Source organism: Amblyomma mixtum, chromosome 3 (assembly GCF_055824585.1).
Source record: "Amblyomma mixtum isolate Tamu chromosome 3, ASM5582458v1, whole genome shotgun sequence".
In the NCBI taxonomy this organism is placed as follows: domain Eukaryota; kingdom Metazoa; phylum Arthropoda; class Arachnida; order Ixodida; family Ixodidae; genus Amblyomma; species Amblyomma mixtum.
In genome coordinates, this window is record NC_143014.1 from 196,139,262 (window position 1) to 196,157,117 (window position 17,856).

Sequence of the window (17,856 nt, forward strand, 5' to 3'; positions counted from 1 at the left end):
CCATCCATCCATCCATCCATCCTGTGAAAGCTCGCAGTTTTGGTTCACGATCGCCACAGGCGATGAAGATTTTTGAAGCAAGTACTTCACCCATACGTAATAAACAAAACTGACCGCCAAATGCCACATTTGTGCAAATTTTGAGCCCTAACAAGCGGGCGGTTAGGCCGAGGGATTTTTTTTTTCGATTTTCTCTGATTGACACAACAGTCGGTATATCAGGTCCCTGGAACTTGCGGCTGTAGGAAGTCGAAACGAGCTTTTTTGCGGTGTTCCAAACTCAAAGGCCGCCTTGAAATCTCATGCCTGTCTTGCAAGAAAAAAATACCGAGATTGTTAGGGGTTAATTGGAAAGGTTTCTCACGAAAAGGATAAAAAGAGAACTCTGGACACTAGATTTCGCACATGCTTCTTCCTCTTTTGTGCTTCCTTCGCCCATGCTCTCGTGTGCGCGCGTGATCACATAAAGCAGGCAGTCTTAAAAGCTCTCTACAAGCAGAAACTCCTCTCAGAAAATGTTATATGAGTGATCAGAATGGTTCATAGGTGTGTATTAATTATTAAATATTTGGAGCCGGCTAATCTTGACCAGTTCGCCGTGAATCAATTTCCTGCGATAAAAAAACTTGGAGAAAATTATTTTTAAAAATGAAAACCCAAATTTCTCGAGTACTGTCGCCCTTTTTTAATTTTGAGAGTTCAGTATCCCTCGCCTCTTTAACTTGTCAAGACAGAAATATAATGAGCATGTCAGTTGCAGCAGTTTTTTTTAATAATATCGTTTGAAGGCAGGTGTACTTTATTGAATGCACATATATGTGCATGTCATCAGCTACTTGCCAACGCGTATTTAACGTGCCCGGGTAAGATTGTGGTTTTCAATACTGCTAAACTGTGTTGTGTCAGTAATCCAAGAGCAAGGCGAAAACTACGTTTTTATTCCTTTAATACGTTTTTGTACGCACGTGAACCGCCGCCTGCCCATGGCCTGCCGACGCACCTCTAGCAGGTAGTAGCAGACGACACGCTCGAGCCCAGTGACTTCACGCGAGCCTCGCAAGCCAGTTCTCCGTTCATTGGTGGTGGTGGTAGTGGTTTATTTTTAAAAATAAAAAAAGTTAAGAAATCTTAAGCACCCGAGCTGCAGCCAGCGGAAATGAAAGGGAAAGGAAGAAAGGACAGGGGAGAGCTTTTTTGTACACTATCTACAAAATACAAATGTAATCAAGTTCGCGCCGCAATGTCCAAGCATTGTCCGAAAATAAGTGCGCGCGAGCGGCCACTGCGCACAATCTTTACGCGAGCCTACGCGAGCCTAACCCACAACGCCACCCAGAGCTGGTCATGAAAAATACTGTGGAGATGTGTGGTCGATGTCAACATCAACGTTTAGGGGCAGAAAAGTGCTATCGCGCATATAATACATCCACGAACAGGGTTAAATCGTAATTAATTTTTCTGCACAGGGTGGTACGTCACATGCTAGAGAGGTAGCCCAGCTTTCAGCCTTTATTAGCTTCATGCGATAGTTCCTTATTAAAACCTCATCATAACCAGAGCTCTGACCATAACTACACTGTACCATAAAGTACCATAACTGCCATAACTCTGTAGGCCATGGAGTTTTTCCGTCCACCATGCTGTAGGCGTACTTTTGTTAGTTGTATTCTTTTATGGGCGTTGGCTGTTGTCGACCGCGCTGCTGCTGCTGGAGTCGAGAGCTGCAGTGGTTCCAGCTCCGCCTTTGCTAAAATGAGGCCATAGCGTATTACGGTACAATCGAACTGCTTGCCGTTGCGTAGCTGGTATTCACTGTAGTGTTGAAGAAATGTGAAAGTGTAGTGCGAGTGGAAGCGGTGAAGTCGGTGAAGTATACATACATACACTTTCAGTGACGACTCGCAGTTCCTGCAACCAACAAGCGATGACGCCCATGTCTAACCAAAACCAAAGTATGTTTTGGCGCGCCTGTGTTTACTTTTTGTTAGCGGTCGTTGCGCGGTTTTTCGAAACGACATTGTTGTGAATGCAGATGAGCTAAGTCTTTGTATTTACAGTGCAGGTTGGGGTATGGAAACTGCCTGGTACGGCTGTAGATATCCTTGATTTGTGCCTAGTATATGCTTGATTGGTACAGTCGCCTTCGTGTCTGTTGCAGGTTTTCTGACCGTGTCTTACTATTCATGGGATAAGTCCAATCTTAAGCCGGATGATATTGACACCAGCTTGTGCACACACCTTATTTTGGGCTTCACCGATGTCGAGGACAGCGTCCTCAGCAAAGGGTCCACGGACGGGGAGTCGTCCTATCGTGTTGTTGCCGGCCTCAAGGCGAAGAATCCTCATTTGAAAGTCATGTTGTCAGTTGGCGGCGGGTCCCACTCACAGTCTTTTCACGACATGGTGGCCGACCCCTCAAATACGGACAGGTGTGTAATTGCTTTGTTGTCGTTTGAGTTTTTCAATCACATAAGTGCGCCCATGCAAAACAATTCGCGATATTTTTTTGTTTGACAGATTCGTTGCCTCTGTAGTCGAAACCCTGAGGGGAAACAATTTAGATGGCATTGACATTGATTGGGAATTTCCCATGGATATTCGTAATGGCAAGGCCCATTTCACCAGACTTTTGCAGGTATTCATGTGGGGATGGGTGCTTAGTTTAGACTAAATAAAATTGTAATGTTGACTTTTTTTATTTAGAAATTGCGAACTGCATTCGACGACGAGGCAAAGGCTTCGGGACGACAGTCACTCATTCTGTCTGCAGCAGTTGCTGCCCAGTCAGTGCTTGTGAAAGCCTCCTATGATATTCCAGAGATCGAGAGGTAAGAATATTTTTTTCTTGTACCACTTCTTTTGCCTTCATGAGGCCAAGTGCACGGTAATGCAAATCTCGTTTCTCTCTGCTGACACCCAGTGTTTGGGAAAAATGATAGGCAGTGCATTCGGAAAAGTTGTGTGTTGCATGTACACCCATCTACAGAAGTTAACAAAGCACCAGGTTCATGTAAAAAGACCAAGGCCTTTTAGCTAATGCATGTGTTTTGGAATTTAAAGGTGTGCACATGTCTGTGCACTGCTGTATCTGTGTCTCAAGAAAATTTGTTCCACAGCTCTTGCTTTTTCATCCTCAACAGCCCACCATAAATCTACTTTGCTCTCCCCAGTGCAGGACAGTGTTTAAGCAAGTGCATATTATGTTTCGCGTCATTCCTTACAATTATCACTGATTAGTTATAACTGAAAGGTGTTCTGTCCACTTTTGAAGAATGGAGATAATGCAGAGTGTAATAAAATGCCTTGAAATGTGTAAGCAAGTGATGTGATTGATGTGTGGGGCTGTTGCAGGTCTGCTGGTGTGATTCACATATTGTTCAGTTAAAAAGGAGCAATGAAAATCTGGAGTTGCCTTTCTTCGTGGCTGCAGCTGCTGCATTTCAAAGAAGGCAAAATGTGAAAGGCGTCCATGTGATGTGCGATGTCAGTGCACATAAAGAACCTCAGATGGTCAAATTATTCTGGATTGATTGAAAACAACTTTATTGATAGAATCTTCTTTGAGCATGTAGGTGGGCCACCTAGTCTGGCAGTCCACTGGTTATTGCTGCCATGTTGGCCCTCGCAGAGCACCTCTTTCTCTCTCCCTTCTTTCCTCCATCCCTTTCCTCAAGGTGCTTGAGGTGTTCACCGAGAGTGAGCCAGTTTCCGCACCCTTCCTTTCCTCATAACATTTTATTATTATTAAATGAGTTTTATTAGAGTGAAGTGTCTATATGGGGGACTGGATTTTACACAAGCTCTAAAAAAGATTGTATGTTGCTACTCCTGTAATTTTATAACTAGCTGCATTTTTAGGTGCGTGGCACAAATCATACAGTTGCGGTCATAGCATGAATTGTTGGTAACTGCAGTAAGTAAAATGTAGTAGGCTACATTAGAGTTCATATATATATATTCTATATATATATATTCATGTTCTATATATATATATTCAAATAAAGGTAAACCTTTTTTCCACAAGTATTCGCTAAAACTAGGGGAGGGGGTGCAACCTACAACTGTAATCAAACTTTTGCTGAGAGCATGCTAGCTTTGGCTGAATTGCATTGAACCCTCACATGCATGCTTATTGAAACCTTGGTGCTCAAATGCAGTTTAGTTGAAGCTTGCATGCTATACAGCACTCTTTAACTGTAGGTTGATTTGTATCAAAGAACCACCTGTAGTTATTGTTGTACCTGCCTCCTTTCTATTACTCTCTGTGCTAATGATGATCTCGTTAAAGTAAACATAAATGCCAGGTTAGGCGTGTGCCATAAAAAAAGAAAATGAACTACAGAGAGTACATAGACTGACTCTGTAGCAGGTGTCCCACACCTGTGCAGGTTCTTTGTGCGCAGGCAAGACATCTCATTCATTTTTGGCCAAAGCCATGCACATGAACAGTGCCGGTGCTTTCCTTTTACCCATTTAGGAGGATTTCTTTCGTCTCTGCCTTGCATTCATTTCCAGTCTTGCATTTCTGAGAAAGCTGTGTCGGTTGGGCCACACTGCAAGTGAGCCATGCTGGAAGCGGTCTTGGTGGCTGAGGGAGGCGTCCAACAACTGTGCTGCTCAACCTCAGTTTGATGTCAGATAGAAACTAAGTTTCATGAAAACATCAAGACTAACCTTATGAATGCAGTTACAACCTGCTTTCATTATGCATTGTGCAATAAATGTTTTTAACACACACACACACCACATTTTAACATCTAGCCCGTCATTTTTGGGTCAAACCCGATTTTTCTTGATTCTTGCACCCCGAACATGTTTTTAAAAAATCTGGTTATACCCAATTTCTCCTCAAAAATGCCCTTTCTAGAGTACACAGCAGGGCAAGAGGATGGGGAACTCATTAAGACATATATATGAAAGGCGTAGGAACCTATGTTTTCCTGAACAAAGTTGACACTACACAAAAACTGGAGGATGTCTTCTGCTTATTCCAGAGGAGCGTACGTTCAACTGGCGATCTTAAACCTCTTTTAACGCTTGTTATTTATGACTGGGCTTAATTTGAGGATCTCTTTGAAAAGAAACTTTGAGAAGTGAGAGGGCAAAACAAGGGTACTAACCACGCATTTATTCAGCATCATGTATTAAGCACTAGCCATGCTAGCAATATCCTGCTCCAGGGCTTTTGCCCATTTAAAATGGCCTCTCTGAAGTTTAAAAACTGTTTTCACAGTGTACAAGGCAGGCAGGTCTTGTATGCACAATAAGTGCTGCATAGGAGGTTGACAGTTTACGCGACAAAATGAAATAGATGAGAAAAATGAAATTTGGTGAACAGCTTTTTCTATGCAACCTGTCATTTCCATGTTTTTTTGTTAAGTATTGAGCAAAAAATTAGCTGTGGTTCAACCTGGCTGAACCTAGTAAGACGAGCGAAAGCTCTGTTAAGCATAGTTGGACATGGTTCAGCTTTGATTAAACTTTATTGCATATCAATGATTTGGTTTGGACGGCGACGATACATCGTCGAAGCACTAGTTCCGGCACGTTGCTTATCCATGTCTTTGTGGGAAGGTAAGCGCACGTCACACGCTTTTATATAGTGAACGGCGCATCAGAGCCAAGCCTCTGCTCCTCCTGGTTTGAAGGCCAGATTCCATATCCACATGACATGGCTTTGTATGAAAGGAGTAGAGCTTTCACGCTAAAAATAGGGCATTTTATGTCCCGCACAAAAATAAGTGCATATAGTAAATTGTCGTTTGTTGCAAAAAAGGACCCGAAAAACTCAAACTATGAAAATTTTTTCCAAATAACCAGTTTTGTACTTCAATTTGAACTAAAATATTGCTCAATTGTTGCCCCCCCCCCCCTCCCGCTTCCTTCCCCAATTTCTGGGGGAAAAAAACCCAAAAACGAAGGGCCTTACATCTGGGAAGTGAGTTCCTGCCTAGGTTTTGTTGCGTTTGTTAGCACTATAGAGCATTTTATTATTATTAAATGAGATTTATTAGAGTGAAGTGTCTATATGGGGCACTGTCTTTTACATATTATTGTGATTTGATTTCAGGTATGTGGACTTCATTAACCTGATGACTTATGATCTGCATCTCTTCAAGTGGTATTATCCTTTCTCTGGGCACAACAGTCCACTGTATGGGAGAAGAAGAGAAATTGGCTACTTTGCGACCCTGAATATGGTTAATAGCTTTCTTGCATATATTTAATTCTGCGTATTTATTTTGTCCGCTTGAGAGGCTGCTTTTGCATGTTGCTGCTGTAAATGGCACTATTCAGTGTACGTGAGGTGTCCAGTAAGTTTAGTCTTGTAGGTTATAACATTACTGTGATAGCAGTAAAAATGCCAGTGGCAATGTTGTTCCGGCTCCAGTGTCGCTTCCATGATTGGTGCACTAGTCTCTGCATCTTGTCATGGGAGTATGAGCAGTTACTGATGATGCCAGCAGTGCATTGAATTGGTGAACTCTGCATTGAATGAAAAGTTCATACCCTCAGCATATTCCTTTGTCTTGGGAAATGGCCAGGAGACCTATAGCATGAAGCAAAGGCTGTTAGGTTGGTAGTTGCTGGACAGCCGCTCTTCTACAACAGCACACACAGAGTAGCGCACCATTCATAGAAGTGCATCATTGCTGATGAGAACTACATCAAAAATTGTGATGCGCTCATAATAAATAAGACATTCCAAACTTTATTTTAAATATAACATCTTTCAGTTTCATCACTTAAGAGACGTGGGTCTTGAAATGGTAATGCGAAAATTTCATTTTTTTCAGATTGGCATATTCAGGTTTAGTATACTATAAAGTGCATACCTACAAAGTTTCAAGGTCTAATTCAACCTCTAGCTACTAAAAATCGATATATTTGACGCCTCCAAAGCACCGAAATGAATGTTTAGGAGTGAAACGCGGCAGAATTTTGTGCTCATTGCTTCCCGCAACCGCGTTCCTGATGGCTGCCATCTTCGTCTTGTTCGAAAGCTGGTGCTGTTCCCTACATCCTGGTATTACTCATTGTTGTGAAGTCCTCTCAGAACGTCCGCCGCATTCTGCCGTTTCCTGAGCCCTCTGCAACAACCTCCGAATAGCTGGCATGCACTCTTCAAATGCAATTTTCTCCACTTCGTGTTTTTTGCCAACATGGCTAACCTTACAGAAGTTTTCTTTATGTTTTTATGGTGAAATTTCAATAAATCTTATACTGTTGAATTCAGAAAAAACTAAGCTATGTTGCTATGATATTTTTTTATGGATGAGTCGAATATATCAAATGTTGTGCACGGTAATGCCGCCTAATTATCATCATCATCAGCCTGACTACGCCCATGCAGGGCAAAGGCCTCTCCCATATCTTTCCAATTAATTCTGTCCTTTGCCAGCTGAGGCCACTGTATCCCCACAAACTTCTTAATCTTATCTGCCCACCTAACTTACTGCCGCCCCTGCTGCGCTTGCCTTCTCTTGGAATCCACTCCGTTACCCTTAAGGACCAGTGGTTATCTTGCCTATGCATTACATGCCCTGCCTATGCCCATTTCTTCCCCTTGATTTCTACTAGGATGTCATTAACCCACGTTTGTTCCCTCACCCACTCTTGTGGCCTAGTACTACACCAAGGTGACCAAATCCTGCTCTGGTGAAGAAGTGCGCTGTTGGTTCTGGTCACCCAGATCAGGCCGCACCTCAGGCCTTGTTATGCAATTCCATCGGCACGCGGAGTTTTTTTTATTATTTAAACCCGGGGAAGGATCGCGCAGCACCAGGATTCAAACCCCGGTCCTCTTGCACGCGAGGCGGATACTCTACCTCTATGCCATCGCTGCATTTCCACATAATTATATTTGATTATTATGGTGCTTTGACGTAACTGAACTTTTGTATATGATGATGTACCTCAATAACAATATAAATAGCATAGTTCCGCATGGCAGGTTTGGCTACAGCTTCTTTTCATTTGGTACCAAGAAATACTGAGGGAAAGTGTCTTAATGACCTTTAAGAAATTGCCTAATTAGGCTTGTTATTTTTTCATAATATGGGAACTAATTGTAGATATACTGAAACTACTTATATTTTTGAAGAGGAGAAGTAGAAATACATGTGCACTCCAAATTTAATTACAATATCTATAATAATAAAAATTTTAATTTTTAAGACCCCTTAAGGTGAGTCACTGGTCTTAAAATGAAAATTTTGTTTGCCATTATCTTCTAAAGAGAGTTTTATTTTTGCTTGTTTTACCTTTTAGTTTATCTTGTGGACTTCTATATCTATCGATCTTTATTACTGCATCTGTGTCACTTATTCCCTGCCTGGCAGTTGTGTGTTTATCAACCATTTCGAAGTTAGTTTGTTACTTGGTCACAGTTTACGTTTTGACCATGGATGTTGGAACAGTCCGTTAACCCCTGAATTTTGGCCCAGTCAGAGCTCCATTTTTGATACATGTATCCTATAGGGAGTTTTGCAACCTAAGTTCAAGGAGCTCTGGTTCCTGTAGAGATTGCTTGCATTGGCATTATGGGAATGCTGCTGGCATTTTTTCCTGCAGTGCTTCACGCCTATGCTTTGTACTGGACTGTTTGTTTATTTCAAGATATATATTGGTTTGTAATAGCATCTCGGAAACCACTTCTGCCTAACAAAACTCATGTGCTTCTTCATATGCTGATAAGGCCAGTGTGTCTTATGCCTGGGGTGTTTTTTTAATTGTGGTCTGCAAAGAATGAGTACGTAGTTCTTGTTATTCTTTCTAGTCAAGAGGGTCGCCTCTTTTTTGTTTTGCTTTTTGTTGTGTAGGCATCTTCGGCTAAATTTTGGTCCTCCAGAGGGATGCCAAAGGCAAAGATAATAGTTGGCATACCGACATATGGCTTAGTGTGGAAGCTTTGCCACCGAATTTGGCATGGTGTTTCATGCCTCACTTTGGGAAAAGGTACAGAGGGAGGTGGATACATCAGCTATCCCGAGGTAGGCCTTTCTTGTTTGTTTTTGAGATGACATTCTTGTGTAGTTCAGTAAAATGGTGCCTAAACAGTGCTCAATTTGAAGGAAGCATTCTTCCTTTTTCTAACGGGTTTTGTTCCTGGGGTTGCTTTGATAACTCTGGTAAAAATGCAGGTTAGACATTTTTCTTTGGAAAAAGTATGTTATTTCTCAGTATAATCTGCTGAGGGCTACACAAAAGTTCCATCAAGATTAAATTTTTTTATCCTGTAAGAAAAGTAGGCATTGTCAAAGACTGTGAAATGCACATTGAAGGGGGTGATGGCCCCTTCATTGAACTTGAATTTCTTATTGGGCCAGATTTTCGAGTTTGTGAACAAGAAGAAGTTATACGTGGCTGAATTTGAAGAATAAAATCAGGAATCAATTTTAAGCCTAATTCGTGTACCTTGGCCGTTACATTGGTTAATATGTAGGTTGACACATTGTTATGTTGAAAGAGCAATTCCTACTTTTGTGCCATTCTGAGCTGTCATTTTTTTTTTTTGAGCTTTTCTCTCGGACAGTTCGTTATTATTGTATAATTAGGGTTCTTCTTATTCGGGTAAAACCCAATTTTACCCGATTTTTGCACCCTGATGTTCCTAAAAAATCTGGTAAAACCTGATTTTTCCCTGATTGCTAGAACAACTGTACCCCCTTTACCAAAAGTAACCGAGCAAAGACTGTACCTGTGGAACTGCTCTGCCCCTAGTTGGTGCTGGCGAGAGGCGGCCGATAGACTGAGTATCTAGACTGCAGGTCCCGTGCTGCCATCTTCCGTGAAAATCTCCGCAAAATGTTACTGCACTCTGAAACGAAACATCATAGGCAAAAAAGATGAAAACCAATTGACGTCCTGGAAATTAGGAGCCCTACTGGACCCATTCCCGAAGTGGCTGCAGAGTCAGCGTGTAATGGCTACCAACCTCACTTGATTTCCATGACTGACGTGTAGACTCGCTTCACGAGGAGTTTACCCAGTACTTGCTGGAAGCAAGCCCCCCAATACAGGTGTTGAGGCCATGGACTGTTGGCACGACGCAACTGTGCATTACCTCAGGCTAGCAAATGCCACGTTTTAATTGTTGTGCCTAGCTAAATTCAGCTGTGATTTTGAGGAACGTTCTTTCAGCTGAAATACCTCCAAAGACTGGACAGGTCTCATATGGAAACCGAAATGCTGCGCATACAGATCATTATGCATGTTAACAAGGACGTGTGAAAAGTCGATGACTGGCTTTTGTGAATTAAATGTTTCATGTCCCAAAACTGATCGAAGCTCTTTACTGCCTGTAATTGTTAATGACCAAAGAAACGCCGAATTCTAGAATATTTTCTTGAGAACTCTGATACTCTGATTTTTCCCCGCTACCAACCCAACACATAGCCCTAATTGTTACTCTCCAATTAAAAAAGAAAAATCAAATAGATTATTTATAGTGTGTAAAATTAACCTGAAAAAAAACCCGTATTTCGGAATGTTCCCATTAAAAACTAGATTTCTTCCCTATTACCAAGTTGAAAAATAGAGCCCGATTTTGACCCCCCAAATTCAAGAAAATATAAACCCAAAAACGAAGAACCCTGTGTGTAATATTCTCTTGTTGTTATTTTGCTTCTCTGCAAGCAGTTGATTGGGTGGCATGGCTATCCCAAAATGTAGCTATCATCTTCCCAGTGGACAATGGTTTTTGCTTTCTCTGGAGTGTTTTCACCTCTGCTTTTACTGCATCCTCAACTGGAGCATGTAGTGAATACATGCTTCAACCACAGTTGACCCACCGCAATAGCTGAATAGCTTTGGCATTTGGCTACTGATACCAAAGTATCAGGATTTGTCAAATAAGTGGTTGAGGGATCATGGGATTACAAATTTGTTTGATAGTGCAGACGAAAGGTAGAAACTCTCAACGCTAGAAACTTTCAGAATTGCAGACGAAGCTAGAAGATATTGCAGGGGACAAAATCTGTTTACATGATTCCGTCTGTAGCAAAATTATGCAACTACTTTTGCAGCAGATGGCACATGCTGCCAGGCTTACTGTTTTGGGCCATATTATTTGTTTAGTTCACTAGCTAACATAAAAAAGCAACCAGTTGCAACATGAAGGGTGTTAAATTCATCTGAAACAAAAAAAATTGCCGCTAGGCATAGCATTGTCCTTGATAAAGCGTCAGGTTTGCTATATACTGAAGGGCACACCTTCCGCGGGCTGGGCAGATCCGTTACTGCTGGCTCTTTCTAGGAAAAACATGAAGGCTTTGAAAACAAGAGTGGTGCTGTTTTAATGCTCTCAAGTGAAAAAATAAGCTTGTACAAACACAGGCAGGAGAGGTCCAAATGAGGGTCACAATCAACCACAATGCTGAAAACACTGGGACAAAGATGTTTCGAAAAACACAGCCGGCCTTTGCCGTGGCACTGCCCCTTTCTTGTTCATCCTGCTGCCTTTTATTACAATTGTCCCCTGCTGGTACACTGCACTTTGTAGTTATGCCCCTGGCACAGACAGCACTGGTCAAGCTCATCATCATGCCCAGTTATACCCGTTTGCCAGCAGAGTGCACTTGTGGCAGTGTGCAGTCCTGCAATACATAGCGTATGAAAAGGTTGATTCAGACTCCACATAACATGAAAAAATTTTCTGTTCCCTTCGAGCTCAAGTTATCGAGACTTTACAGTGCTATGCATGAGAAAAAAACAAGCAAGAAATTATTTTTGCAGCCCGAAAAGTTTTGCAAACGTCCATCACCATAGCATGCAAACGCCCCAACAACCTGCAGCAGCTGGTATGGAGCAGGTATTGGTCAATAACAGCATCCAGAAGATGATGGTTGTCAGACCGTCAAGCTGCCTATAAAGGAATAAAGTATTTTAAATTATCTGCCACATCAGGTGAACTGAGATTTCCTGTAGTAGTAATTTCACATGTGGCAGTAAGGTGCAGTGAACAGTTTGTTCAAAAATCAGGCATCGTAGCCTTTTCTCTAAGTACTTTGTGTTGTTGATGCAGTTGAGGGTAGTGTGAAGGAGTTGATGCTGTTGTTATGGTGCCTCTAGACTTATTTTGTGCAAAGCAGGTGCACATACATGAAACTGAAAAGGAACTTGACCTGATACAGTCATTATTGGTGTAATGGTTTGCAGTTATTGCCAAGACATTATCTTTAATCCTGACCGATTAGCTCATTTTAATATTCTGCTAGGTCACCTTTTGCTAGGCCATTGCTTGCATATGCATCTGGAATGCTACAAAGGTTCCAAACTTAAAGGGATACTAAATAAAAATCTGGAAATAATGGTAAAACGCTGGATTATTTTTTGCAAAATAAGATTACCCAAGTATACAGTCATCATTCTGGTTATTTTTGAGTGGATGGCTGTATTTTTGAAGTTTCTTTAGTAGCCACTGGGCCACACTCAGCGCTTACCTGCTTACAAGCTGGCAGGCATGATTCAATTCAATTTCAATTTATTTTTCCGATGTACACATGGTGAGGGCTGAGGGGAAAAAGCCAGAAATTGTGGCTTGACGTTCCCCTCGGCCCCTACATTGCAGGGCAGCAGGTAACATATAAATGTTTTACACAAGTAGCATCTCAAAATGCAAACAATAGTTATCAATAATGGTTTTGCGTATTATTAGAAAAATAACAAGGAATGAAGTGTACAACAAAAAATGGTAACAAAAAAGGAAATAGAAAAATGCACGTCATCGAACAACAGGAATTCGGTTACTCACATCAGGTCAACACTATACGGAAACGAAAGAGATAAAGATAAAGAAGCAGTGAAGGGATAAAGAAGCAATGAATCTGTAAAGCGGCACATACATCGTGTATAACTTGGCGGCATGCACGTGAAAGATCAACTTGTGCAGTTTGAAACTTATTTAGAAGACGGGGCAACGTGTTTGCTAGACTATGTGTACCATATATTGTGCGGCAGGTTGGAATATGCCACAGTTTGCTGTGTCTGCTAGGATAAACTTTTACATTTAGTGAAAGGTGTGCAAGCTTACCCCAATCAGCAGCGCCATAGGCAAGCTGGTTTGGCAATGCATAGTTCAGGAGTCCCTGCCGGCGCGTTCCTTGGCGGACATGAGAAGGCGCTACCGGTACCATCTTTGTGAACTGTTTTGTTTCTTTTTTGTTTCATTGATGGGGATTTTCAGTTAATTCTGACAGGCAAGTGTTCGCCCTAAGTATACAACTATGCGATACAGGCGGAGAATCTTTAACGCTTGGACACGAGGAAGCCGAAAGAAATGGACTGTACAACAAAGCAATAGCATGTCAAACATGTTCACTTTCGTGTGGTCAGTGCCTTTCAATAGCTTGCAACGGGTAATGTTGACGTCACGTCCCGTATTATGGGAGCTTTCACAGGCTGATGCTAGGTGCGGTGTTTTGAGAAATATTCATTAAAATAATTACTTTTTGCTCATTTCTGTTTCAAAGCAGTGTTGTTTTGGTCAGTCTCGGTGGCACAGCTGTTACTGGGGCTAGAAATCTTGGTGGCAAATTTTTTATTCACTATCCCTTTACTGTTGTCTTGTGCCTTGCTCCAGATGTGTTTGCATACTTTCTAAATGCTGGGCATGCTTTTATTAGAAGTAGTGATACAAGTAAGTGCATTTCTGAGCCTTTTTCATGGGTGTGAATTTTTTGTTCATGCAGTCTATCCTGGGTACATCGAACCCAGATACATCTAATTATTGCTTATATCAGACTGTCAGAATATCCCCTTCGAAAATCTCATGCAAAGCTATAGCAGTGTTATTTGCGTTTATTGAACTCCCGTTCAGCGGAACATCTGATACTTTGAACTGCACACCGCGCCCCTCTAAATGGCACTTCTCCTGGTGGCGCTCCTGCGATAAATTTTTGCGCATGGAGCTGGGTCGGCTGCATGGCCATCGGGCTCTTGCTGGCGGCGCTAGCACTGTGAAACTGTATGACAAGGTGAACAAGGAGTGTGCTTTAGAGCAGCTTTCGTTCTGGGGTGCTTATTTACAACGCGACACTCTCATTATGTGGGGAAGCCAGAGTTCAGTGCACCGGCTGTCATGCGGTGAAGCCAGCTTAGCAGATCGAAGGCTTGCAGTGTCTCTTGCATGGCCTGCTTCACTGCATATGGTGACACAGAAATAGCTGTACCCTAATGTTAATTGAAATATTACAGCGTATGTAGTGGCTAGTAACAGAATTGGACCTGTTGTTATCTGCGGTGGCCTAGCCACACCCAGCAAGCAGTGTGCAGTTTCCAGTATGCCGGCAGACAGCACATTGCTGCCGGAAGCGTGCCGCTAGCATGGGTGCACTGTATTCACTATTCTGGGTTACGGACAAGCTTATCTGCTGCCATGCTATATTTTATACATCGAATTATCAATATTTCACGGCCTCCTTTGAGTTCTATATATCTAGGATCGACTGTACCAAATTGCAGCATGCCATTGTCCTACGATGTCGTTAGTGAGGTTGCAGCATTTGCAAATAAAAATGTATATTAAAAAAATATGCTGCAAACTCCTACTCCACTCTTGATGATTCAAGGATGGTGAATTCATGGATGGTGAATGAACTGACTCAGTGGGCAGAGCAAAATGCTGCGAATGCCACAACAGAATTGTAGTACCTTACATGGCACATAGTGCTCACAGAAAAAACGTAGTCAAGCTCTCATCCATTTAATTCATTGAAAGCTTTCCTATTCTTGAATTTATCAGCACAGCAGTCCCGTATATGTTAGCGACAGGCCATTGTCCAGTTGTTGGCATGAAATCTCCTTAGTGGTTTGCGAGTTGTTGCAAAAATATATTTAATTATACAGTAATTCTTTCCTCTTCTCAGATTAATGAGGCAAATTCATTAAAATGAGCAGTAACAGCCCTGTTAATTCCTTTTAAAAACGAAGCATCAGTCAAAAGCAATCACCATCTTGTCATGCCTACTGTGCTTGTTAATGCTCGTCTCTGGGCTGCTTCTGCGACTCTTTTTAGCTGCTTTTCTGATGGATATGCTGTGACATGACTTGGCCTGGGTAGGCAGTAATGTCGTTGCCAGAAGCATGGGTTGTGGGAAAAGGATAAAGTGTGATTCGAGTTGTTGGAAATGGCTGTAAATCATTTCACTTTAAATTTTTAGCACGTGATCAGCTCAGTACTCGTGAAACATTCTTTCAGGGCAGCATCACTTGCAAAACACTTAAAAAATTTGCTCAGTATTGCAGTGTGTTGTATTTTTATTGTTTGCTTTTTACTCGGTGTCATCTGCATGACGATGTATGCCTTGAAACTGTATCCCCCCTAGAAAAATGGCCTCAACGGGCGCTGTAGGTACCTGAATAAATAAATAAATAAATAAATAAATAAATGATCGACAGAGAAATGTTTCGGACCTCTTATATGACTCCTATAAATGAATGAAAATTTTTCTAAGTGGTTATCCTTGTTAGCCATAGGCATGCACAGGTCTCTCAATAATGAGGGCCAAAGTTCACGGTAGCGCCCGTTACTTTCTTCTGGGTAGCAGAGAAAAATATGGTACAAAATTTGCACCCCCCTTCCTCATGTCATTTGGAAGGGGGGGGGGGGGGGGGGCACTGCCTTTGCCCTCGCCCCCCTGTTCTGTGCATGCCTATGATATTAGCACTGTGCAGGAATGTTATGTGCTTATGTACCTGTGCATTTTTTTTTCTTTGTATAATAGGTCTGTAAGGTAATATCCAATGGAGGAAAGAGGATATTTGATAAACAGTCAAAAGTCCCATATGTGATCGACAAGAAGAATTGGATAAGCTATGATGATGTCAGCAGTGTGGAATTGAAGGTATGCAGTTACAAGAATAAGCATGCTTTTTATTTCACGCAGACTCATTAGTTCAGCATTAGCTTCGGCCTGCATTTGCCATGCAGCATTTTCTTTTAGGCGTTTAACATCATTTATTGAGGGAAGTGCATTTATCGTAAATACACTTTCTCTTCAAAGTGAATTAATTCATGATGATTGATAATTGTGAATTTTTATGGCACGAGGGCATCTGGGGACAAAGAGCGCCATGGCACAAGATGTTTTCGTCTTCTCAGGGTGGGGTCAAAGACCCGAAGCATTTCACCCTAAAGAAGCCGAGCACCAGGCCAGGGAAAGCTTGTACCCATTGTATCACTGGTGGATACACGGTTGCACTGGGGATTAAACCCCGCACCTCCCGCATGTGAGACGGATGCTCAAACCACTACACCACCGCTGCAGTTAAAGTGAATCAAATAGACTCGCTTTACGATGAACTTCAAGAGACCGGAGCGCTATACACAGAGTCAAATGGTCATACAGGAAAACGATAAATGCAACATGAGCATTTATGGCACTATTCATAACCAAAAGTATTAGTATGATGCCACAACTTGTGTGGTCGACGGTTGGCAGGGTCACAAGTCATGTCATGACAACACAAACTTGCCTGATCCCACTGGAAGCTGCATTATGGAAATTTTTTTTTGTTCACAACTGCTCATTTTTTTCCTTCCGCAGAAACAATTGCATGGAGGTCTTAAGAATTCCATTCTACTTGCTCTCTGAGTGCTCTAAGGCTGCCATGCTTGCTAACTGCACGGCAGGGGCTGCTGGGTTACAAGATTGCTGTCTTCATATTATCTCAGTGGTTTTCCTTTATTCTCTCACTTTTCAACTTTCTTCATCCGCTCCCTCAAAAAGCAGTTCAGTTGTAAACCAAGAGTGATACAGTTGCTGTTGCTTTTCTTCCTTCATAACCTTCCTGTGCTCCTCCTGTCCCGCTCATTCCATAGCACAGCTGTTACTGACTCTACAGACAGGTACTATTGCGATCAGAATATTGCTGGGCAAAACTGAGCTCTGTGCCACCTAATGGTGTGCTGCGCCCGTTCTTTCGCCTGTTGCAGGCATCTCTGTAGCCTCTCTCCTACGTTACGTGCGCCATAAGTAGACTGGAACCGGTGCCTGGCGCCGCTTTGATAACCGGCCAGCGTCTACCGTAGCTGCTGGGATGGGTGAAGAAAATCGTGTGCCACCCTTCGCCGCCCGCCAGGTCTACATTTAGGGGTGCATGCAGCCATATAGTTCTCTGTTTTACTTCATCATCAGTGTAACCTTCCTCCAGCAAAAAAGGCTCTGTGTGTGCGCGGAAACACCCTTTGGAGAAAGCTCCTTTCGTTTGGTGTGCATCCGGACACCCACCATTAAAAGTAAATCTCCCACGTACAAGCCTGTGCCCACTACACAACTCCACCCTCCAGAATGCATCCATCCACTAACTTGCCACCCCCCCCACCACCGTTAGGTCTTTACCTTGGGGGCTGCCGATTCATCCATCCACCCTCCAAAAGCATCATCGCCCAACCCTCACCCCTCTCCTCCACCCATCTTCAGCTTCCTGCAAAATTCTAGGGTTGTGGGTGTGGGGTGTACTGGTGGGTGTATGGCGAATGTGGGAGGTTGGGCAACTCCCTAGCAAGGGCGTACGTTGGGGAGGTGGCTGCTGGGTGCTGCTTCTAGAGGGATGAGGTGGATTGAAGAGCTGAGTTGAGGGCGGAAGTGGTTGGTTGAATAGCCCCCTAGCTAGGGAGGTGCAGTGAGGAGGTGGCTGGTGGGTGGTGCTTCTGAGGCTAGAGGCTTCATGCAGCGAGGCTTCACACATACAGTGCCAGCATTTTCGCCAAGTGTCACTGGTACTGCTAGCGCAGTAAAAAAGATAATTGCGCCCCCCCTTCCCTCCCCCTCCCCCCATGCCCTGAGTCACCGCGTTTCGAAAAGCGGCTCACGATCTGCTTCACCCATTACAGAGGTATAGTACCGGTATATT

The 17,856-nt window shown here is 42.7% G+C and overlaps 1 protein-coding gene across 2 annotated transcripts in view; it reads left to right on the plus strand.

Moving 5' to 3' along the window:
* The first annotated feature begins 1,531 nt into the window (after positions 1-1,531).
* LOC149353190 (chitotriosidase-1-like) overlaps positions 1,532-17,856 on the plus strand; it is a 30,034-nt gene continuing 13,709 nt past the window's right edge. Inside the window, exons 1-7 of one of the 2 annotated variants that reach the window (XM_089582399.1) lie at positions 1,535-1,952; positions 2,159-2,429; positions 2,518-2,635; positions 2,704-2,828; positions 6,071-6,200; positions 8,823-8,993; positions 15,726-15,845. In XM_089582399.1, coding sequence (XP_089438525.1) covers positions 1,925-1,952; positions 2,159-2,429; positions 2,518-2,635; positions 2,704-2,828; positions 6,071-6,200; positions 8,823-8,993; positions 15,726-15,845 — 963 coding nt within the window. In that variant the 5' untranslated portion in view covers positions 1,535-1,924. Of the gene's footprint in view, positions 1,953-2,158; positions 2,430-2,517; positions 2,636-2,703; positions 2,829-6,070; positions 6,201-8,822; positions 8,994-15,725; positions 15,846-17,856 lie in introns of both variants that reach the window. The other variant, XM_089582400.1, reaches the window with a different exon arrangement.